At 49.8% G+C, this 23,613-nt stretch overlaps 1 protein-coding gene across 5 annotated transcripts in view; it reads right to left on the bottom strand.

Moving 5' to 3' along the window:
* The window catches only part of TSPAN9 (tetraspanin 9), a 210,644-nt gene that overhangs the window by 170,759 nt on the left and 16,272 nt on the right, over positions 1–23,613 (bottom strand). The window contains exon 1 of one of the 5 annotated variants that reach the window (XM_077953296.1): positions 18,604–18,866. The exons of the other annotated variants lie outside the window; for them this stretch is intronic. Within the exon in view, the coding sequence (XP_077809422.1) occupies positions 18,604–18,658 (55 nt within the window). The 5' untranslated portion in view covers positions 18,659–18,866. Of the gene's footprint in view, positions 1–18,603; positions 18,867–23,613 lie in introns of those variants that run through there. 5 annotated transcript variants of the gene reach the window in all.

The following is a 23,613-nucleotide window of genomic DNA, read 5'->3' as shown; positions in this document are numbered from 1 at the left end:
TACAGATAAACAAAATGTGGTCTGTCCGTATGCTGGAATATTACTGAGCCCTAAAAAGGAATGGAATTCTGACACATGCTACGACATAGATGAACCCTGAAAACCTTACGCTAAGTGGAAGAAGTCAGTCACAGAAGACGACATATTGTATAATTCTATTCATATGTCCAGGGTAGGTAAATCATGGAGACAAAAGGGACATTAATGGTTGGCTAAGGCAGGGAGAAAAACTGGGGGCGGGGAAGCGGGGCATGGGAGTGACTGTTAATGGAGTTTCTTTTGGGGGTGATGAAAAGGTTCTAAAATTGACAGTGCTGATGGTCACACGCTGAGAATATGGTAAAAACCACTGAACTGTCCTCTTCAGATAGACAAACTCTGTGGTATGTGAGTTACATCTCAATAACACAAACCTGTTGGCCTTCTTCCTTAATGTTATCAGATTACAGGGAATTTTTTTTTTTTTTTTTTTTTTTTTTTTTTAGATGGAGTCTCACTCTATCACCCAGGCTGGAATGCAATGGTGCAACCTTAGTTCACTGCAACCTCCACCTCCTGGGTTCAAGCGATTCTCCTGCCTCAGCCTCTGGAGTAGCTGGGATTACAGGCATGTGCCACCACAGCTGGCTAATTTTTGTATTTTTAGTAGAAATGGGGTTTCACCACATTGGCCAGGCTGGTCTCGAACTCCTGGCCTCAGGTAATCCACCCACCTCAGCCTCCCAAAGTGCTGGATGTGAGCCACCATGCCTGGCCAGACTGCAGGGAATCTAATGAAGGAGAGCGATTATGGGGTTAATGAAAGAAAGACAGCACCCCACAAACTCACCACCTCCTGCCAGTGTCTAAGGTGTCACTCACTCACTCAACAAACACTCACTAAACACATGCTACATGCCATGCACCGCCCTACATGAGGGGCCAGCAAACCACAGTCTGCGGGCTGAGTACAGCGCACCACCTGTCTTTGTATGGCCTGCATGCGAGAAACGGTTTCTATACTTCATAAGGTTGAAAAAAAATCAAAAGCAGAATATTCCATGATGTGGAAATGACATGAAATTTAAATTTCAATGTCCGTAAATACATTTTTTGGAACACAATCGCACTCATTTATGGAGTGTCTGCAGCCACTTCTGTGCTGCAAGGGCAGGGTTGAGCAGCTGCAACACAGACCATATGGTCTGCAAAGCCTAACATGTTTACAGTCAGGTCCTTTACAGATGAAATCGGCTGATCACAGAGCTAGATGTCAGAGATGCAGGAGAGGAGAAGGGATGAGTAACAGTCAGGGCCTCTGCCTTCGTGGGGTTTATGACCCACTGAGGATGACAGTCAGGGTCTGAGGATCACATAAGTGAGTACACAATTATAAACGAGGGGAAATGCTGCTGGGAGGGCCAGACCCTACTGCCCAGTGAGCACGTGTGACAAGGGGACCTGCCCAGGCCAGGCGTCCAGGCCAGCGCCCCTAGAGAAGGACTTGACTCTGGACCTGGGGACATGAAGGGAGCCACATTTGCAAAGCCCCAAAGAGGGAGGGTGCAAGGCCCAATAAAGGGGTAAAAGGACACTGAAGCTGCAGGGCAGAGTGAAGGACAGGGCATGCATGGCACCTGGCACTGTCAAACTGGCACACCCCGAGGGTCTCCTGGGGTTCACAGACCAGGTCTGTGTCACTGGAGAATGTGGGAAGGGGACTGAGAACCATCTGATACACCTAGTACCAGGCGACCTAAGAAGATAGAAGACGAAAGAGTTCATCAACCAAAAAAATATCTGTTGATCACCTAACAAAGTGCCCATCACTTTATTTATCCAATATAGTACAGGACACAAAATAAGAAAGAGGCCTTCTTTTGGCCGGGCGTGGTGGCTCAAGCCTGTAATCCCAGCACTTTGGGAGGCCAAGGCGGGCAGATCACGAGGTCAGGAGATCGAGACCATCCTGGCTAACATGGTGAAACCCCGTCTCTACTAAAAAATACAAAAAAACTAGCCGGGCGAGGTGGCGGGCGCCTGTAGTCCCAGCTGCTCGGGAGGCTGAGGCAGGAGAATGGCATAAACCCGGGAGGCAGAGCTTGCAGTGAGCTGAGATCTGGCCACTGCACTCCAGCCTGGGCAAAAGAGCGAGAGTCCGCCTCAAAAAAAAATAAAATAAAATAAGAAAGAGGCCATCTTTTGACTTCAACAGGAAAGAGCAAGTTGAAGAAACAAGCCCAGTTTCTCATCATGGCCTCAGGACCTGATCAGAGCCGGGTCCCACTACTCAAACATAATTGCACTCGTGTCCCCAGTGCCTGGAATGAGCCTCCCCAGGCATCCACCAGGACTGCTCTCTCTGTCCCTTGGAGGGTCCATCAGATGTGACTGACTGGAGACGCTCTCCCTCCCCACCACACAGGCCCTGTGCCGTACCTGCAGCACCTAGGCCTTTACCCCATCCCTTTCTGCACCACACTTCCCGCTACCCAACAGACACATACTCCCTTGATGGGCTCTTACATTAGAATGTAAGCTTATGAGGACGGGAATTTCATTTTTCTCACTGCGTATTCCCAGCACTATGACCTGACATAGAGTTAGCTCTCAATAAATATTCATGGAATAGCTCCTGAACGACCATTGGGTCGATATAGAAGTTAACAAGGAAATTGGAGAATTTCTGGAAACAGGCTGGGCACAATGGCTTATTCCTATAATATCCACACTTTAGGAGGCCACGGCAGGAGGATTGTAGGAGCCAGGAGTTCAAGACCAACCTAGGCAATACAGCTAAACCTTATCTCTACAAAAAATTTAAAAATTAGCTCGGTGTAGTGGCATGTGCCTATAGCCCCAGCTACTGGGGAGTCTGAAATGGGAGGATCACTTGAGTCCAAGAGGTCGAGACTGCAGTGAGCTACGGTCCCTCCAGCCTGGGAGACAGAGTAAGACCCTGTCCCAAAAAAAAAAGCAGAAATAAATGAGATTGAGAGTAAAAAATATATATATATAAAAGATCAATGAAACAAAATCAGTTGTTTTTAAAGATAAAATCTGATTCTGCTGAGCATAAAAATAAAAACAAAAACTTTTTAAATAAAATGAGATCTAATTCTAGAAAAGAACAAAATTGACAAACTTTTAACCAGACTAAGAAAAATAAAAAGAGGATCCAAATAAATAAAATCAGAGATAAAAATGAAACATTACAATTGATACCACAGAAATTCACAGGCTCATTAGAGACTACTAAGAGCCACTAGATGCCAATAAACTGAAAAACCTGGAAGAAACGCATAAATTCCTAGACAATGAATATTCACAGACTAAATACAAACACAAAACACCTAAAGAAAATGTAGGCCGGGCGCGGTGGCTCACGCCTGTAATCCCTGCACTTTGGGAAGCCGAGACGGGCGGATCACGAGGTCAGGAGATCGAGACCATCCTGGCTAACATGGTTAAACCCCGTCTCTACTAAAAAAATACAAAAAACTAGCTGGGTGAGGTGGCGGGCGCATGTAGTCCCGGCTACTCGGGAGGCTGAGGCAGGAGAATGGCGTAAACCCGGGAGGCAGAGCTTGCAGTGAGCTGAGATCTGGCCACTGCACTCTGGCCTGGGCGACAGAGCGAGACTCCATCTCAAAAAAAAGAAAAAAAAAAGAAAATGTAGGCCAGGTGCGGTGGCTCACGCCTATAATCCCAGCACTTTGGGAGGCCAAGGCGGGCGGATCACAAGGCCAGGTGATCAAGACCATCTTAGCTAACACAGTGAACCCCGTCTCTATTTAAAAATACAACAAAATAGCTAGGCGTGGTGGCGGGCACCCGTAGTCCCGGCTACTCGGGAGGCTGAGGCAGGAGAATGGCGTAAACCCGGGAGGCAGAGCTTGCAGTGAGCTGAGATCTGGCCACTGCACTCCAGCCTGGGCGACAGAGAGAGACACAGTCTCAAAAACAAAACAAGGCCGGGCGCGGTGGCTCAAGCCTGTAATCCCAGCACTTTGGGAGGCCGAGGCGGGCGGATCACAAGGTCAGGAGATCGAGACCACAGTGAAACCCCGTCTCTACTAAAAATACAAAAAATTAGCCGGGCGCGGTGGCGGGCGCCTGTAGTCCTAGCTACTCAGGAGGCTGAGGCAGGAGAATGGCGTGAACCCAGGAGGCGGAGCTTGCAGTGAGCCGAGATCGCGCCACTGAACTCCAGCCTGGGCAACAGCATGAGACTCTGTCTCAAAAAAAAAAAAAAAAAAAAAAAAAACAAAACAAAACAAAAAAAGAAAATGTAAAGGCGACCTGTCCTCGATTTGTAACCTTGGGCAAGTTACCTCTTTACAGCTCAGTCTCCTCATGGTGAGGTAAAAATAATCAATGTGAGTAAAAATGTAATGCACCCAAGCACAGTGGGTCAAGCCGGTAATCCCAGCACCTTGGGAAGCCAAGGCAGGTGTATCACCTGAGGTTAGAAGTTCGAGACCAGTCTGGTCAACATGGTGAAACCCCTTCTCTATTAAAAATACAAAAATTAGCCAGGTGTAAAATTACACCTGTAATTCCAGCTACTCAGGAGGCTGAGGCACAAGAATCAGGGTTCCTTGAACCCAGGAAACGGAGGCTACAGTAAGCCGAGATCGCACCACTGCAATTCAGCCTGGGCAGCAGAGTGAGACTCTGTCTCTGTCTCAAAAAAAAGAAAAAAAAGGGTAATGCACATAAACACTGATCATTCTTACCATTTTTTGTGTTAGTATCTATTTTGTGTCACACATTAAAGGAGGGCAGTTTTAAATACATATCTCATTTAATCCTCACATAAACCTCATCAGGTAAGTTTTATTATAAATTTCTCTTAGATAGAAGCTCAGAGATACTAGGTGAGTTTTCCAAGGTCACCCAGTGAACAAGTATCAGAATTAAAATTCAAACCTGGCACTATCGGGCCTCAAGTTCTATCCTCCTTCCTCTATATCCAGCTATGAACCAAAAATATCCAAGGAGGCTGGCGAAAGGGGACTGACATCTCCCGGAGCAGCTGAGAAGTGTTATGTGGAGGTAGGATCTGGACCATGTTCTGAAGTGGTACAAGAATTCAGAGGAGGAGCAGAAGAAAGATATTCTAGGCCCAGAAAAGTGAAGGCACAGCAGTTCCTTTCCACAGGAGACTTACACTGTTGTGCCACAAATGAGGACAATAGCAGAATCCCACGACTTGCACCTGGATGAAACCTTAGATGCAGCCAGTCCAACCACTTGTTTTACAGAACAAGAACCACGGTCTACGGTGATAGAGTGACCTGTAGAAGGTTGTAAAAGCTATAGACTCTGCCTGTGTTGCTGCTTCCTTTCTAAACTGGATGCTTTTTTATTTTTGTTCGTTTAATTCCTGGTTAAAAATTGGAGAATCAACACATGTTCACTGCAGCCACAGAAGATAAACCAGGATAAAGAAAAAGTCAACAGTGTCCCCACCACTAGCCAGAAACAATGCTAAATACTTGCATATGTAACATGTTCAGAGTTACAGTAAATGACTGGCACATCAGAACAGTCTGAACCTGGGTGAACTGTGCTTGTGTTTGCATTTCTGTTTCCAAGTCTGTTTGCAATTCATTCATGTGTTCACTCATTCAGCCAGCAAGGACTGAGGACCTCCTATGTAACCAGCACAGCTCTAGGCACAAAGGATCCTGCAACAAACAGACATAATGAAATGGACTTTTGTTCCTTTCCTGTAAGGCTAAAAAAAAACACCCACTGGACTGTTAAAAACAACAGATGAATCGGCCGGGCGCGGTGGCTCAAGCCTGTAATCCCAGCACTTTGGGAGGCCGAGACAGGTGGATCACGTGGTCAGGAGATCGAGACCATCCTGGCTAACATGGTGAAATCCCGTCTCTACTAAAAAATACAAAAATACAAAAAATTGGCCGGGCGTGGTGGCTCACGCCTGTAATCCCAGCACTTTGGGAGGCCGAGGCGGGCGGATCACAAGGTCAGGAGATCGAGACCATGGTGAAACCCCGTCTCTACTAAAAATAGAAAAAATTAGCCGGGCGCAGGGGCGGGCGCCTGTAGTCCCAGCTACTCGGGAGGCTGAGGCAGGAGAATGGCGTGAACCCGGGAGGCGGAGCTTGCAGTGAGCCGAGATTGCGTCACTGCACTCCAGCCTGGGCGACAGAGCGAGACTCCGTCTCAAAAAAAAAAAAAAAAAAAATACAAAAAACTAGCCGGGCGTGGTGGTGGCGCCTGTAGTCCCAGCTACTCGGGAGGCTGAGGCAGGAGAATGGCGTGAACCCGGGAGGCAGAGCTTGCAGTGAGCTGAGATCCGGCCACTGCAGTCCAACCTGGGCGACAGAGCGAGACTCTGTCTTAAAAAAACACAACAGATGAAGGCAAGTAAATGCACCATCTATGTCCTACTCAAAGATCTCCAAGAGAACCGGTACACTTACATCTACTGTGCCCCATGCCCCACTAAATCAACAGAAAAAAGACTTTTGGCCAGCATGGTGACTTCAAGAGACCCTGTCTCTTTAAAAAAATTAGCAAATTAGTATCCTGGTATTTTTTATTGAGCTGTTAATATTTCCTAGAGCAGAACCTTCTAGTCTACCAGGGAGATCTAAAATGGAATTCCTGTGCCCAGGAGCCTATGGAGGAAGAGCACAAGGTCTTGGCCTCTGTACTTAAACCTAACGCCCTATCTTCCCTGTGCCTGGTTTCCTCAGTCCACAGACTAAGGACCTCCTGCTTTACCCTCTCCACAGAAAAAGCCCACAGCAGGCGCAGTGGCTCACGCCTGTAATCCCAGCACTTTGGGAGGCCGAGGTGGGCAGATCACGAGGTCAGGAGATCGAGACCATCCTGGCTAACACGGTGAAACCCCGTCTCTACTAAAAATGCAAAAAATTAGCCAGGTGTGGTGGCAGGCACCTGTGGTCCCAGCTGCTCGAGAGGCTGAGGAAGGAGAATGGCGTGAACCCGGGAGGCGGAGCTTGCAGTGAGCCAAGATCACGCCACTGCACTCCAGCCTGGGCGACACAGCAAGACTCTGTCTCAAAAAATACTAATAAAAAATAAAGAATCCTTCCTTCCAAAATGAAACTATCATTAATATCCTTAGAGAAAGAAGATAATGACGTTGTACCCATGAAACCAAAACCAAAAGGGTGCTACAAAAGAGAAATACTCAGAAAACAAAATTTCTTGAAATTAAAAATCTGCTAACTAAAATAAAAATCCCGACAGAAGGCAGGAAGCTAAAGTGAAAGAAATCTCCAGGAAAGCAAAGGAGGGGGATAGGAAAGAAAATAAAATTGCAAGACCAATCCAGGAGATTTAATATCTAAATTCTAGGAGTTCCAAAAGAAAGGAGAAAACGGGCACTTTGGGAGGCCGAGGCAGGCGAATCACAAGGTCAGGAGATCGAGACCATCCTGGCTAACATGGTAAAACCCCGTCTCTACTAAAAACACAAAAAATTAGCCGGGCGTGGTGGTGGATGCCTGTAATTCCAGCTACTAGGGAGGCTGAGGCAGGAGAATGGCATGAATCCAGGAGGCAGAGCTTGCAGTGAGCCGAGATCGCGCCACTGCACTCCAGTCTGGGCGACAGAGTGTGACTCCATCTCAAAAAAAAAAAGAAAAAGAAAGGAGAAAACGGAGGAAGGAGACCATCGGTGAAGTAACTCAAGAAAATTTCCCTGAACTAAACAGTGTGTGTTTCAAGATCGAAAGGATCCACAGTGGATGAAAGTCGAGTCACACTAAATCACGTCATGTGTGACACAGCAGAACACTTGAGACAGACTTTTCCACAGGACACCAGAGACTGCAGAGAGAAAAGCCATGCTACCTTCAAAGGAATAAAACTGGAATGGCATTAGACTTCTTGACAGTAACCCTGGAATTTAAAAGAAAATTAAGGCCGGGCGCGGTGGCTCAAGCCTGTAATCCCAGCACTTTGGGAGGCCGAGACGGGCGGATCACGAGGTCACAAGATCAAGACCATCCTAGCTAACATGGTGAAACCCCGTCTCTACTAAAAAAATACAAAAAACTAGCCGGGCGAGGTGGCGGGCGCCTGTAGTCCCAGCTACTCGGGAGGCTGAGGCAGGAGAATGGCGTGAACCCGGGAGGCGGAGCTTGCAGTGAGCTGAGATCCGGCCACTGCACTCCAGCCTGGGTGCCAGAGCGAGACTCCGTCTCAAAAAAAAAAAAAAAAATTAAAAAATTAAAATAAATAAATAAAAGAAAATTAAGCAATGCTTTGCACAGAGTTGCGGGTGGGGGACTGGAACCTAGCTGAGATCCTACACCAAGCCAAAATATCAGCGAAGTGTGAATGCAGAATGAAGAGTTTTTTCAGATTTGCAAGACCAACAAATTTTCACAGAGTACCTACTACGTGGTCCACTGCACTGCCCTGTGGCACATTTATTACCCTGCATCGTAGCATCCGATGACTCACTGTCTACACCACAGACTCCAGAGGAGAGACTGTGTCTTATTCCTCTGAATACCTTCAGCACAGGGGTGAGCACAGGTGCTGTGGGGTTACACAAGAAAGGCACTCAGCCCAGAGGGGAACGCTTAGTTAATGGAGGGAGGTGATATCTAAACTGAGTCCACAAGGAGTATCCAGAGGCGTGAGGATCAGGTATTGAGGTTTTAGAGAGTTTCTTACTGGGTTTAGCAATAGAGTTGAAAGGATAAACAGCACGAGGTTGGTCCAGGCAGCAGGAGTATGTGCAAAGGTTTGGGGGCCTGGCCAGAGACAAGAGTCCCAGCTGACATTTGAAACTCAAGCCAGGAAAAAATGAATTCACACCCAGGTAGCGCTAGTGATATCACCAGGTATCTGGATTTGTTTGGATCACCTTTTCCGAAACAAGGTAATTTACAAATAAATAAAATACAGCCAATCTGAGCCTGAAGAATGAGGACACTGAAGCACAGGGCTGTCTCTGGGTGTGACCTAAAGGTCCCTGCAGCAGCTTGGCAGTCCTACAGGGAATAGGCCACCACGAAGCCAGTGCCCCAAACAGAAAGGGAAAGCAGGACCTAACGAGAGGCTTGCATGGGCCGCAGATGACGGGCACAGGGACACAGGGGCTGGACTGGGGGTCTGCTGTGCTCGGTCCCTCTCTCCTCACCCCAGCCTGTGAAACCCAGAGATTTAAGGCTCAGAAAGATCCCAGGCCCAAAGACTGGGAACAAAGGCCCCGAGTCAACCCATCGGGCAGCCAAACAGGCTGGGGATCTCATCTCAGCCTCCAGGCCACTCCCACCCCCTGCAGTGCCGCCTGGCAGACCTCAGGTTTTCATGCAGATTTTCACTGGCTGGATTTCAAGGTCAGAAGACACCGTCAAGGATGAGTAACAGTCTGGCCCCTCCACCACTCTAACTCAAATTTATGGAGGCAGCTTTCTAGATACAGCCTCCCTCCCCCACTCCCCATGGAGGGGGCCGCCAGCGGCTCAAGTCTAATTGGATTTCCACAGCCCCGCGATGATTTCGTGCTCTGCAGTGGCAGCAGCGGTGGCGGTGGCGGCAAGGTTTCTGAAATAGAAACAAAGTCAGGGGCCTGTTTGCTCTGCTTCTGTGGCTGGAAACCCGCTGGGATCTGAGCAGCCGGGGGGGGCCCTTTCCTTCCCAAAATGGTCCTTTTCCACCCTACTGAACAATGCACCCTCCATCCCCAGGGCCCCAAGGGCTCTGCAGCCAAGGTCTCGGTTTTGCTGATGGTACATATTCAAGGTCAGGGAAGACAGTCAGCCTGAGCTTGAGAAGCCAGCTCCAGCCCCGCGCTATACAGCCAGGGAGCCGAGGGAGGGGCAGCCTCTTTTACTGTTGTTTTGTTTTGTTTCGTGTTGTTTTTTTGAGACACGGTCTCACTCTGTTGCCCAGGCTGGAGTGCAGTGGCACCATCATGGCTCACTGCAGACTCGAACTCCTTGGCTCAGGTAATCCTCCCACCTCAACCTCCCAAGCAGCTGGGACCACAGGTACGTGCCACCCCGTGTGGTTAATGTTTTGATTTTTTGCAGAGACGGGGGTCTCATTATGTTGCCGAGGGTGAACTCAAATTTCTGGGCTCAAGTAATCCTTCTGTCTCAGCCTCCCAAAGCACCAGGACTACAGGCGTGAGCCACCAGGCCCAGTCCCATCTTTCTTTTTAAGAACCTCCTCCACTTCCCACCACCAGTTTCTGCCTTTGTTAACTTTACATTTTACAGGCATAATGCCTCCCAGCCTGCAGCTCTCAGACCACTGAACCACCTGTGTCTCCTGCGACCTCAGTCTCTCTAAGCGCTCTCTCTTCTTCATTATACAAGAGGGGTAAACTAAGGAACAGGGTGTGGTAGGCTAAAAGCCATTATTGTGCGGACCCCACCACTGTCAGAAACTCCCATGCCAAGTCAGCTGCCAGCTGTTGGTGCCCGTCTCTGACATGTGTCCCCCACACACCTCCCTGTGGGGATAGGTGGGTATATGCACAGGTGAACTAAGCAATCAAACAAACGTGTGTGTGAGAGCCACAGCATGGGCAGGCATGTGTGTGTGTGTGTGTGTGTGTGCAAGAGCGAGTGTGCATGCTATGTGTAGGTGCACATGGGTTGAGGATAGAGTGGGTGAGGGCTGAGCGGGCATCTGAGTGTGTGCACTGCACATATGAATGAGTACGGGAGGGTAAGGGAGACGGTGATGAGTGTGGATGTGACCAAGCACACCTGAGAACATGAGCGTGTCCGTGAGCATGTGTGTGTGTGCCTGTAATCCCAGCACTTTGGGAGGCTGAGGCAGGAGGAATGCTTGAGCCCAGGAGTTCGAAACCAACCTGGGCAACATAGCAAGACCCCCATTTCTACAAAAAATACAAAAATTAAATTGCAAAGCAGGTCCTAGGCCCCCAGGGGCATGTTCACTCCTTGAGACAACTACTAGGTAGGGCAGGGACCCTCACCCCACCGGGATTCAGACACCAAAGCACGTGGTTAACAGAAAAGGAACCACCCCAAATTCAGAAGCCCCTGTTTCCCGCTCAGCTCGCCTCTTCCCTCCCTGTCCCTCTCAAGGCAAGCTGCACAGATGCCTGGGCTCCTGGGTTCCCTCCCTTACTCCACCCCAGCCTCACTCTCTGACCCCAATTTTTCCAGCCTGTAGCTTTTTAAAAAAAAAAAAAAACAAGGAAAAAAATCTTCCTTACTTCCTCAGGGAACGATAAATATAAGGATTATGGAAGTGACGTTCTGAAAGCGATCTGAACTACTTGGAAGGAAAGGGATAGGTAAAATACGGGGCATTTTGGCCCAGACTTCACTCGGAAACAGAAGGAGGTTCTCTCCCCTGGGAGAAGACGGCACATCTGCAGCACTCCTCCATCTGCCTGCCTCGGGGCGCTGAGCCCCAGTCGGCAGCAGAAAGCTGGGGCCCCTACACAGCAGGGCTTGTCTGAACACAAAGACACAGGGTCCTGCAGGCCCAGAGAGGCTGCCGTGCGCAGACAGGGCACAAATTCCACTCCCCAGGCAGCCTCCCCTCATCTGGAAACAATTTGCTTTTCCTTCCACCACACAAGTGAGTTAAAGGAGAGGGCCTGCCCCTCATCCCTCTTCCAGGGTGACCAGCTGAATGCCTGAGAGCAGCCAAACAACAGGCACAGGGTCCCCCTGCCCATCACCCCCACACGCCTGTCCACTGTTGTCCTAAATGACCGGTCCTTTTGCTCTGGAAATATGGACAAGAGTCCAGGGCACAACCTTTGGAACCTGACTGACCTAAGCTGACAGCTGGCTGCACCACCTTTTAGCTCTGTATCCTTGGACAAAACGGTTACTTTCTCTGAACTTCTTGCTAAGTAAGTTGCAGACAAAGTTGCTGGAAAGATTAAATGAGGTGTCCACAAAAAGAGTCTGCACGGAGCCAGGCACACGATAAGCACTTGGTAGCTAACAGTTTAAGAGGCCAGACGCAATGGCTCATGCCTGTAATCCCAGCATTTTGGGAGGCTGAGGCAGGAGGAATGCTTGAGTCCAGGAGTTCGAAACCAACCTGGGCAACATAGCAAGACCCCTATTTCTACAAAAAATACAAAAATTAACCAGGCGTGGTGGTACATGCCTATGGTCCCAGCTATTCGGGAGGCTGAGGTGGGAGGATCTTTTGAACCCAGGAGTTTGAGGCTTCAGTGAGCCATGATGATGCCACTGGACTCCAGCCTGGGTGACAGAGTGAGACCCTACCTTAAAACAACAACAACAATTAAAAAAAAAAAGTTATTAATACTGCTACTGTCTCTTAGTTGATTCTCTTCCTAGCAGCCACAGCAATCCTTTTGAAATACACGCCAGCTCTCCCACTCCTTTGCTCAAAGCCCTCCATGGCTCCCATCTCTCCTGCCATAAGAGCTAAAGCCCCTAAGATGGCCCTAGATAATTCAAATCCCATGACCTTCCCCTTGCTCACTCCCCTTCAGCTGAACCAGCCTTGAACAGGCCTCAAGTGCTCCCACCTCCTGCTCCTGCTGCCCCGGGAGGCACCCCCACAAGATGTTCACAGGTTCACTCCCTCCCCGTCTTCCAGTCTCTCCTTAAATGCCACCTCCTCAGTAAGGCCTTCATGGCTTCCTGACCCCGCCTCATCCTCCTGTCCCGCCCACTTTACTGTCCTCCATAGCATTTGCCACCTCCTGATATACACCAATTTTCAATGTCTGTCTCCTCCACCAACATACGAGCTCTTGAGGGCAGGGATTTTTCCTCACTCCTGCAGCCCCAGCGCCTGGAGCAGTGCTTGGCCAGAGGAGCCCTTCAAATATCTGTGGGATGAGGCTTAGGACACTTAGCGTGAACCAAGCAGAGGCTGGGACCAGAAACACAAGCCCTAAGCCCGCTTTCCCACTCTCCAGGTGCCAGTCCTTTGAGGCTGGTGGCTGCCTCATCCCAGTCGCTTCTCAAGATCACAGCCAACAGAAAACAGGAGCAGTGTCTAGGAATACGTGTTCATGCATGGCATGGTGGGCAGCCCTACAGAAACAAAGACCCCAAAACGATTTCTCCCAGCAGCATCCCCCAGGCCAACTTGCAGTCCCAGTTTAGGGGCCCTGAGTACGGAGAGGAAACCACAGAGAGAGTCACAGAGACACAGCTCCTGCCTTGGGAAGCCAGCTGTCAGGTATGAGGTCCCCAGGTGGGCACATCCAGTCCGATTCACCCCTGAGTCCCTGGTTCCTAGAGCCTGCCTGCACACCATAAGCACTCAATCAGTGTTCAGCAAAAGCTAAGTGAGCAAATCCCATACAGATAAGCACGCGAGGATGGAAAGATAACCAACGTAAAAATCCTCAGTAAAATATTAGTTGACCTAAAACAGCATGCAGACAACAGCTACCATGGATAAGGCCGACAAAAAATAGTAAATACATTTTCATCATAGTCACATCGAGGGCAAGTGTATTCTGAGGCAGGAACTGGTGACGGCAGCCAAGGGGAATGGAGAACAGGCTCAGGAAATCTCTTTTCAGTAAGTACATTTTAAGAAGTAGGACAAAACTCTGCACATCACGACAGTGTACTTGGTCAATGCTGACTGTGATTATATCATTGTTTTTTTTTTTTTGCGACGGAGTCTCGCTCTGTCCCCCAAGCTGGAGTGCAGTGGCGCGATCTCAGCTCACTGCAAGCTCCGCCTCCCGGGTTCACGCCATTCTCCTGCCTCAGCCTCCCGAGTAGCTGGGACTACAGGCACCCGCCACCGCGCCCGGCTAATTTTTTTTCTATTTTTAGTAGAGACGGGGTTTCACCGTGTTAGCCAGGATGGTCTCGACCTCCTGACCTTGTGATCCACCCGCCTCGGCCTCCCAAAGTGCTGGGATTACAGGTGTGAGTCACCGCGCCCGGCCATATCATTGTTTTTATTACTGTCTTGACACCCCCCAATGGAACCATATGGAAACTAGGAGGCAGAACATGTAGGTTTCTAGACGGGCTCTCCCACCTAACAGTAAGTGGCCTGGAGCACATGGCTTCACCTCGTGAACTCATCTTCCTCATTCAAAAAACGGGCAGGTTGGGTGGAACGCTGTCCTGGCCACCTGGACACTGGGATGTCCTTCTCTGGAGCTCACTCATTCAGACCACAAATATGGGTTAAGTGACCTCTGTTCCAGATCCAATTTTGGAATATGCAACATGTTATTAGTTACTATAGTCACCATGCTGTGCAGTAGCTCTCAAAAAATATTCCTCCTTGGGGCCGGGCGCGGTGCTCAAGCCTGTAATCCCAGCACTGTGGGAGGCCAAGGCAGGCAGATCACAAGGTCAGGAGATCGAGACCATCCGGCTAACATGGTGAAACCCTGTCTCTACTAAAAATACAAAAAAACAAAATGAGCCAGGCGTGGTGGCGGGCGCCTGTAGTCCCAGCTACTTGGGAAGCTGAGGCAGGAGAATGGCGTGAACCCGGGAGGCGGAGCTTGCAGTGAACTGAGATCCAGCCACTGCACTCCAGCCTGGGCGACAGAGCGAGACTCCGTCTCAAAAAAAAAAAAAATTCCTCTTTGGCCAGGCTAAGCAGCTTATACCTGTAACCCCAGCACTTTGGGAGCCAAGGCAAGAGGATCACTTCAGGCCAGGAGTTCGAGACCAGTCTGGGCAAAATAGCAAGACTCCACCTCTACAAGAAAATAAAAATACTGGCAGGGCATGATGGCATAAGCTTGCAGTCCCAGCTACTTAGGAGGCTGAGGCAGAAGAATCGCTTGAACCCAGGAGTCAGAAGTTGCAGTGAGTCACGATCACACTACTGTCATCCAGCCTGGGCAACAGAATGAGGTCCCAACTCAAAAAAAAAAAAAAAAAAAAAGCAGGGGTAAACAGCAGGTGCACGAAAGACTCTCTCAAGAATTCTGCCAGCATCACTACTAACTGAGCCTCCACAATGTGCAGCAAACCATCCTCAACCCAGTGGTGACACCTCCTCGGGAGCTTCCAGTCCCAGGAAAAGAAAAATCCTAAGAGAAGAGACACGAGACCCAGAGAAAGGAGCAGACAAACAGGCCAAGGGTGACAGCATCCGTTCAGAGCCACATTCCTGAGCACTGAAAGGGCTGCAGCAAGGCCGCCGGCCTTCGCTGGGAGCCTCCCAGCCACCAGGGAGCAGGCAGAACAATGGGCTAACCGGAGCGATCCTCTGTCTCAAAGGCACTGTGTCTCCAGACACAGGAGACAGTGAGACAAGGTGCTGACAGAAGGGGCTGGCCCAGATCAATGGGGTGCCAGTCAGGCCGAAGTCAGAAGGATGGAGATGAGCACAGACACTGCCCAGGGGTGGCGGCAGCCAGTCCGCGAGGCCCGAGAAGAAATCCACTTCAGGCAGGAAAGAGGGGGGGCTTGTTTCATAGAACAGTAGTAAGGAGCACATTCCAGGTGTATTTTCTGGATGTGTGTGTAGGCTGGGGATGGGAGGCTGCCAGAGGATGAATCATGGGGCTCAGAGCAAGATTCGAAATTGTGCAGAGTGGCATCTAAGAGATCATCTCATGCAATATCATGGTTAACTTTACAACTCCAAACACAGCATCCCTAAGCAACAGACATGGGTTTGGCTTAAATCCCAGCAACAACGAGGAGCTCACTATTTTCAAGGCACCCATTTCTCTGCTGGATGGTTCAATTTTTAGAAAGTTCTTCCTGGACCTAGACCCAAATCTAATGGCCTAGAATCCTTCACCAAGGGTCCTAGGTTTAGTCCTCAATCCTACACGTGTTGGAAAACTGTTATTATGCCCGCCTTCAGTAGCACTCTATAAAAGACAATTTCCCAACAAAATGAACATTCCCAAATCCTTCGTCCAATTCCTATGGAGTGTAGATTCCACTCTCCCAGTCACCCTCCTCCAGATGACTTCAGACTTGCCAATGCCCCAAGCAGAATTAAGTAAACCCAATGCCACAAGATGTGATCTGAGCTCCTGGGAGCCGAGCCCCACATCCAGGATGGTACTGTTCTTCTTAGTAACCATGAAGCATGGTTCACTTATATTGTCTTCCATTTATTCTCATTTATTTGTTCAATCAACAAACATTGGCCACCTAGAACTGAGCTAGGTACAAGGGGTGATGAGAAAAACGCCCTGTCATCTTTGTACTCAAAGACACAGCCAACTTAGAGAGATAACAACAAAACTAGACACATTAAGGAAGGGGAAAAGAACATGCTGCTTACGGGTTCTTGTAGGAGTGTCTCCTAGAGGCACCCACGCCAGTGCAGAAGGATGACACCAGGAAAGGAGGTGATGCCTGGGGTGAGCCTTAAAATAATGCAGGACTCCTGGGGAGAGCCCTGGTGAAGCCACAGGGTCTGGACTTACCCTCCCACCTAAAACAACCAAAAAATTGGACAGAACACACGAAACTACTTCAGACATTGGACGACAGGCAACACAGGACTGCAATCCCTGACAGAAGAATGGAACAAAACAGGCAAGGCCTTCGATTGTCCAGCTTATTTCCTGGAGGCAGCTTCCAGGCAGCAGTTCACACAGCAGGAATCCAAACGGAGTCCAGAGGTCTCACCAAGTTGAGGAGATAGGAATTCGAGTTCATGCCACTAGGATTCTTAGGGCAGAACACCAGAGAGGAGAGGACAGCACGGAGAGAGCGCGGGGAGACTTGCAGAAGAGTACCCTGGACTCTCTGGCTGATCTGCACCCCAGTGGGGTGAAATCCACAAGACTGAGAACCATTGGAAAGCAACAGGCTCAACCACCTGTGGAGCACACACAGGGCCAGAAAGAGTTCACATCCCCACCAGCAAGAGTGGACAGACCTCAAAAGCACAGGGTGTTCGGTAGAATCCTCAGAAGGGTGTTGCCTCAGTAGTGAGGCTAAATGAGCCCTAGACAAAAAGCTGGTCTGGATCTACCCTAACAGAGCTTAACAGCAAACCTCAAATGTATGAACCTGAGCCCAGGTAATTTAAACGAATGCCAGAATAAAGCCCAACACTATTCAAGGAAACCTAACAAAACCTAATACCCATCAACATTACATTTACAGGATCCGGCATCCAATTAAAAATTAGTAGACATTCAAAGAAGCAGAAAAATATGGAGGAGAAAAATCATACACAGAAAAATCAGTCAATAGAACAAACCCAAAAATGACAGAGATGATGAAACTAGTAGACAAAGACGAAAAAAGCAAGTATTATGAGTATGCTCCAAAGCTCAAGAATGCAGAGGAAAACATCAACATGATGAGACAGAGATACAACAAACACTCAAATGGAATGTCTAGAGATGGAAAACACAATGTCAGAAATGAAAAATACACCAGAGGGAATTATTTAACATGAGATTACCCACTGCAGAAGATCAGTGCACTTGAAGACATAGCAATAGAAACTATTCAAAATGAAGCACAGAAGGAAAAAATACTGAAAAAAATAACAACATCAGCAACCTATAGGACAATATCAAACAGTCAAATATTCATATAACTGGGGTACCAGAAAGAAAGGAGAGAGAAGTGGAGACGGAAAAATACTTAAACAACAGTTGAGCAAATTTTCAAATTTGCTAAAACAATGCAGTTAAGAGATAAAACAGGCCAGGCATCATGGCTCACACCTGTAATCCCAGCACTTTGGAGGGCCAAGGCAGGCGGATCACCTGAGGTCAGGAGTTCGAGACTAGCCTGGCCAACATGGTGAAACCCTATCTTTACTAAAAACACAAAAATTAGCCGGGCGTGGTGACGCACACCTGTAGTCACACAGCTACTCAGGAGGTTGAGGCACGAGAATCACTTGAACCCAGGAGGCTGAGGTTGCAGTGAGGTAGGATTACTCCACTGCACTCCCGGCTGGGCAACAGAGTGAGACTCCATCCCCCCCTGCAAAAAACAAAAAAAAGAGAGAGAGAGAGAGAAAAAAAAAAAAAAAAAACAATGCCATACCCGGGAAGCATTTCAAGCAAGGTAGATCACCCTGAGAACAATGAAAAATGAAACCTCATGATTGGGAAAGGAAGAAAGAGCTACAAGCCATTTGGCATTACAGAAACAATACGGACAAAGTCACTCTAAGTAGAGAACGAGGCTGGATGGGAGCAGATGTCAGTCCCCAGCAGGCTCTGTGGGTCTCATGTAGTCACTCAGCCCTCACTTGCACGCCAAGGATGAACCACCTTGTTCTAGACACACCTTGCTCTAGACAGGTGCAACTGATTTTCTGAACCTAAAGGCAAATTTGGCAGTTTTCCTAACAGGAGGGTCCAGAGAACAGAAGCGAGGTCTGGGATCCAAGTGTAACACCTGAGCCCTCAGCCTGCCCCCTCTTCATGGGAACAGCCCAGCTGAGATGGGTCCAAGGGTGGACCCCATTTGGAATAAAGGCAGAGGCAACGAAAACATTCTACCCATCTTTAAGGTTCTTCTCCCCGCAACTCCTGGAATCAGGTAATTCTTAAGCCACTTCAGGGATCATAAAACCTTCACTTGACAGATGGAAAAAATCTGAGGCACCAAGAAACGACATGACTTGCCCCAGGCCGGCTGGGGGCCCTGACTCCCAGTGGGCAGTTCTTCCCGCTGACCCGCTCTGCCTGTCACTTACGGCTGCACTCTGGCACTCTGCACCGCTTTGGCCGACGTCCTGCATCGGTGCCCATCTACACATGCAGGTCTCCACACGTTCACACTAGCTCCTCAGGGGCAAAGGCAGATCCCGGCATCACTGCGCTCCTGAACTTCCAGAGGAGATGCTCACATGTCTCCCTCATGGGCACTGAGTGCAAGGGGCCTCTCTGCCTGACTCTGGGGAAGGGAGAAAGAGATGAAGGTTCCCCAAGCATTTGAGGCCAGAGCTGTCCCTAGCCTGATGTGGGAGAAGGACAGAGAAATTGAAAGAGACATTCAGAGAGGCAGAGAGGCTGACGCACCATCCCAGTTACCAGGCAACTCCCCCAGAGGCATGGATTTGGGCGGGGGCGGGGGGCCATTCCTCTGGGCTCTAAGTCCTGCTCCCTTATCAGATTGGCCCTGGGCCAGCACTGTACTTGCCACCCCTCCTCCAGGAAGTCAGAGAAGAGGAAGAGGAAGTCGTCTTGAACTTTCCCTCTCTTCCCCTGCCCCTCCCTGCCATAGTCCCTTCCCTCAGCCCCATCCTCCTTGTGGGTTCCGGGGTGAGCACCTCCTCCCAGAGATTAAGAATGAGCAAATTCCTGGGCTGCTCCTGGAGCCTCGCTTTTTATCATCCTTCCATTCTGGTCAATTCTCAGAAGCCGGTGGCCAGGAATGCCAGAGAGATCTGAGCTCAGCCCACCAAACCCAGAATAGCCACACACGTGCCTCTCTCAAGTCCTCACGGATTTGGCCATTTTGGGTGCATGTTTTCCTCCGAAGCTGCCCACAGACTCTGCTGGGAGCTCTGAGGTGACCCTGGGTCGAGCTGACGAAGACGGGAGCAGGCATGGGAGGGGGAGAGAAACGACAGAATCTGGGTCACAATCCAGAAAGCCTGGCTCCAGCCTCCTCTGCTCAACTGCCCAGACACCCAAGGAAAGACAGCCTCAGTATCCTCAGCCGTGAAATTCTGAGCAGTGGCCTCCTCTTCCCTCGCCACCTCCTTTGGGAAAGGCAGCATAACTCCCCTCCCAGAGCCACGGACACTAACAAGGAGCTCCTGACTTAAGAAAGATCCCCTGTAATCCCAGCACTTTGGGAGGCCGAGGCGGGCGGATCACAAGGTCAGGAGATCGAGACCATCCTGGCTAACACGGTGAAACCCTGTCTCTAATAAAAATACAAAAAACTAGCCGGGCGAGGTGGCGGCGCCTGGAGTCTCAGCTACTCCGGAGGCTGAGGCAGGAGAATGGCGTGAACCCGGGAGGCGGAGCTTGCAGTGAGCCGAGATCGCGCCACTGCACTCCAGCCTGGGCGACAGAGCGAGGCTCCGTCTCAAAAAAAAAAAAAGATTCTCACTGCCTCTTCTGAGACGTTTGAAATCCCTGCAATATGAAGATGGGTGGTTTTAAAGCAAGCAAGTGTTCTAAGTGTCCTGGGGAAATGGATGAGACTAGGGACACATCTCTTAGATCACAAGTGCAGTATTCATTAATTCATTCAAAAAATATTTGTGTGTCCACCAGGTACCAGGCAATGAGAAAACAGGGAAAGCACCGGTGAATGGAAAACCAAGGCTTCTGCTCTTCAGGAGGAATAAAGAGACAACGTACAAGAGATACTTAGGAGGCCGGGCGCGGTGGCTCAAGCCTGTAATCCCAGCACTTTGGGAGGCCGAGGCGGGTGGATCACGAGGTCAGGAGATCGAGACTATCCTGGCTAACATGGTGAAACCCCATCTCTACTAAAAATACAAAAAACTAGCCGGGCGTGGTGGCGGGCGCCTGTAGTCTCAGCTACTTGGGAGACTGAGGCGGGAGAATAGCGTGAACCCGGGAGGCGGAGCTTGCAGTGAGCCGAGATCACGCCACTGCACTCCAGCCTGGGAGACACAGCGAGACTCCGTCTCAAAAAAAAAAAAAAAAAAGAGATACTTAGGAGAGACATTGGAAATGCCCCTGTCTCTAAGAATGCCAGTGAGGCCGCAGAAGTCCCACGCCAATAAGTCAGTTGTCTAGCAGGCAGCGCAGACCCTGGAGTCATGGGGAATCGGGAGGTGGAGGCGGCTGCGAGGTCTCAGAAACACCATGGTGCACAGACCAGTCACCACAGCACTGGGTTTAGGATGTGGCAGTATCCATGATTTAGTTCCCGACTCGAATCAAGAATGTATCAGAGATTACTGATTTTTGCTGGGTGTGGTGGCTCACACCTGTAATCTCAGTACTTTAGGAGGCTGAGGCTGGCGGATCACCTGAGGTCAGGAGTTCGAGACCAGCCTGACCAACACAGAGAAAACTCGTCTCTGCTAAAACTACAAAATTAGCCGGTCGTGGTGGCAGCCACCTGTAATCCCAGCTACTCGGGATGCTGAGGCAGGAGAATCGCTTGAACCCAGGAGCGGAGGTTGCGGTGAGCCGAGATTGCACCACCGCACTCCAGCCTGGGCAGCAAGAGCAGAACTCCGTCTCAAAACAACAACAACAACAAGATAATTGATTTAAAACAACCACCCAAAAAAATAGATATTCTCTTAGGTGTTTCTTTAAAGCCACGCCATCATCCTCTGCATGCCTATGAGGATTGCTTGGCAATAATTTTCTTGGAGAGGCGGGGGGAGGTCCCTGGAGTCTTCTATTCTGCTGCAGTTACCACAGAAAGAAAAGGTTTGGGAATGACTCCTCTAGAGGCAACGTTGGGAAGGTACGGAAAGAAAGCAGGAATCTGGGGGCGGCTTGACCCGACCTCTTAGATTTCATCTCCAAAAGGCCATGCTGATCTCCTGCCACCACCAGAAACAGGATGCCTCTCCAAGAGGCCGTGGCGTTTTAAGAGAAGACTCCTGGGCTGGACGTGGTGGCTCACTCATGCCTGTAATCCCAACACTTTGGGAGGCAGAAGCAGAAGAATCCCTTAAGGCCAGAAGTTCAAGACCAGCCTGGGCAACATAGTGTGACCCCATCTCTACAAATAAATAATAATTAGTCAGTCATGGTGGTGCACACCTGTGGTCCTAACTACTCAGGAGGCTGTGGCAAGAGGATTGCTTGAGCCCAGGAGTTGGAGGCTGCAGGGAGCTATTATCGTGCTACTGCACTCCAGTGTGCATGACAGAGTGAGACCCTGTCTCTAAAAATAAATAAATAAATAAATACAAATTAACAATAAAACAAAGCAAATCAAGAGAAGACTCCTGAAAACCAAAGAGCCTCCAAAAGAACACACATCTAATGGCAGGGGTTCCGCCGGCTGGTCAAGCTAGTGAAGAGGCATTTTTTTTTTTTTTTGAGACGGAGTCTCGCTCTGTCTCCCGGGCTGGAGTGCAGTGGCCGGATCTCAGCTCACTGCAAGCTCCGCCTCCCGGGTTTATGCCATTCTCCTGTCTCAGCCTCCCAAGTAGCTGGGACTACAGGCACCCGCCACCTCGCCCAGCTAGTTTTTTGTATCTTTTAGTAGAGACGGGGTTTCACCGTGTTAGCCAGGATGGTCTTGATGTCCTGACCTCGTGATCCGCCCGTCTCGGCCTCCCAAAGTGCTGGGATTACAGGCTTGAGCCACCGCGCCCGGCCGTGAAGAGGCATTTTAAGGTAGGATAGGGTCTTTCCATCAATCCCTCAAACTGTGATTGGCCCAGCTGAGTTTCTTTCCATAGCTGTAACTCACTATCCCCTTCCTATCTCCCAGCCATAAATATCTGTTAAGGCCTACTCCGTGTCAGGCACTCTTCTAATGAGGGATCCATTAGATCACTCTGTTCCCTGCAACAGAAACTCGTGGCTGGGTTGGGGGTGGCATGAGGCAGCCTCCAGCCCCCATCTACATTCTGCAGCAGAGTCAGGAATGGCAGCTGATGCCCTCCCCAGTGCCCTGAGGGTGCTCAGAGACTCACTAGCTTTTATGGGTAAGCTGGAGACCAGACCCTACCTCTCCAATTTTCTCCCTGTGGTCAAATTCACCTTCTCCCTTGCCCCAGAATCAGGATGGGGGCTCACACTCAAGATCCCTACTGCCCCCAAGGCCTGGCCCCCAAACACAGGCTCAAGTCCATCTACTTCGGCTGATGGGCACAGCACAACCAAAGCCAGCTGCAAGGTGGGCCCAGGAAATCAGACTGCCAGCCCATCTCCCAGAACTGGGGGCAATTCCGTGGCTTCCCTTCTTGGCCTAAGTGTGTCCTGCAATTAGTGTCAGCATCCCAAAGGCCAGCAGCCCCAAAAGTATTCCCAGAGAAGATAACGTGTATGATTCAGGTCAACTCCAGGACTCTCAATGCTTTCCACGTTCCAGGTTCAATCTGAACATCACAATGTGAGCTCCTTGCAGCAAGAGGCTCAGCCTGCAGTGTCCAGGCCAAGGGCAGGCTCAAAGCACTCGCCAGTTCCCCCAGTCCTGGGCGTGGTGGCAGGGAGGCCTGCCTACTCATTTCTAACCTCCCTCTCAGCCAGTCAACTGTGGCCTCTCTGGGAAAGCCACACACCTGTTCCAAAGATGTTGCAACTGTGTTCCTGCAGAACAATCCTCAGAGCCCAGGGAGTCCACTGAGCATCCTCAGGGAAGGACCATCCTTATCCTTACGGGGACATTCAATGTTCCGAACAACTGAGACCCATTTGGATAACCAGTGGGTAAGGTGGATGATGAACGTGGGTAGCATCACTTTTTATGTCAGATTAGGTGTGGCCATACAGCAGTGCGAGCTGCCTGCTGAGTCAAGGCAGGCATCTCCTCTGGGTCCTCCACAGAGGGCTCTGGCTGTATCTGTAGCAATCTTATCCCTTCCTACTTGGCTTGCTGCCTTCAGAGCCCACTCCTGGTGTTATAGGTCCTGCAGGACTGGGCTCCCGGGAACTATGAGGGACCTGGGTAAAACAGAAATAGACATTTGTAGCCATGAGCAGAAAGAGCTGGGGACTGACCTAACTTTTCACTTGCCTAAAGCTCTATCACACAGAGCACCTGGGCCCAAAGATACCTCAGACCCTTGAGGAATCAAAGTGCACAA

The sequence above is a fragment of the Macaca mulatta genome, chromosome 11 (assembly GCF_049350105.2).
Source record: "Macaca mulatta isolate MMU2019108-1 chromosome 11, T2T-MMU8v2.0, whole genome shotgun sequence".
Taxonomy (NCBI): domain Eukaryota; kingdom Metazoa; phylum Chordata; class Mammalia; order Primates; family Cercopithecidae; genus Macaca; species Macaca mulatta.
Note: the sequence above shows the minus strand (reverse complement) of the source record. Positions and strands in the feature narration are given on the sequence as shown.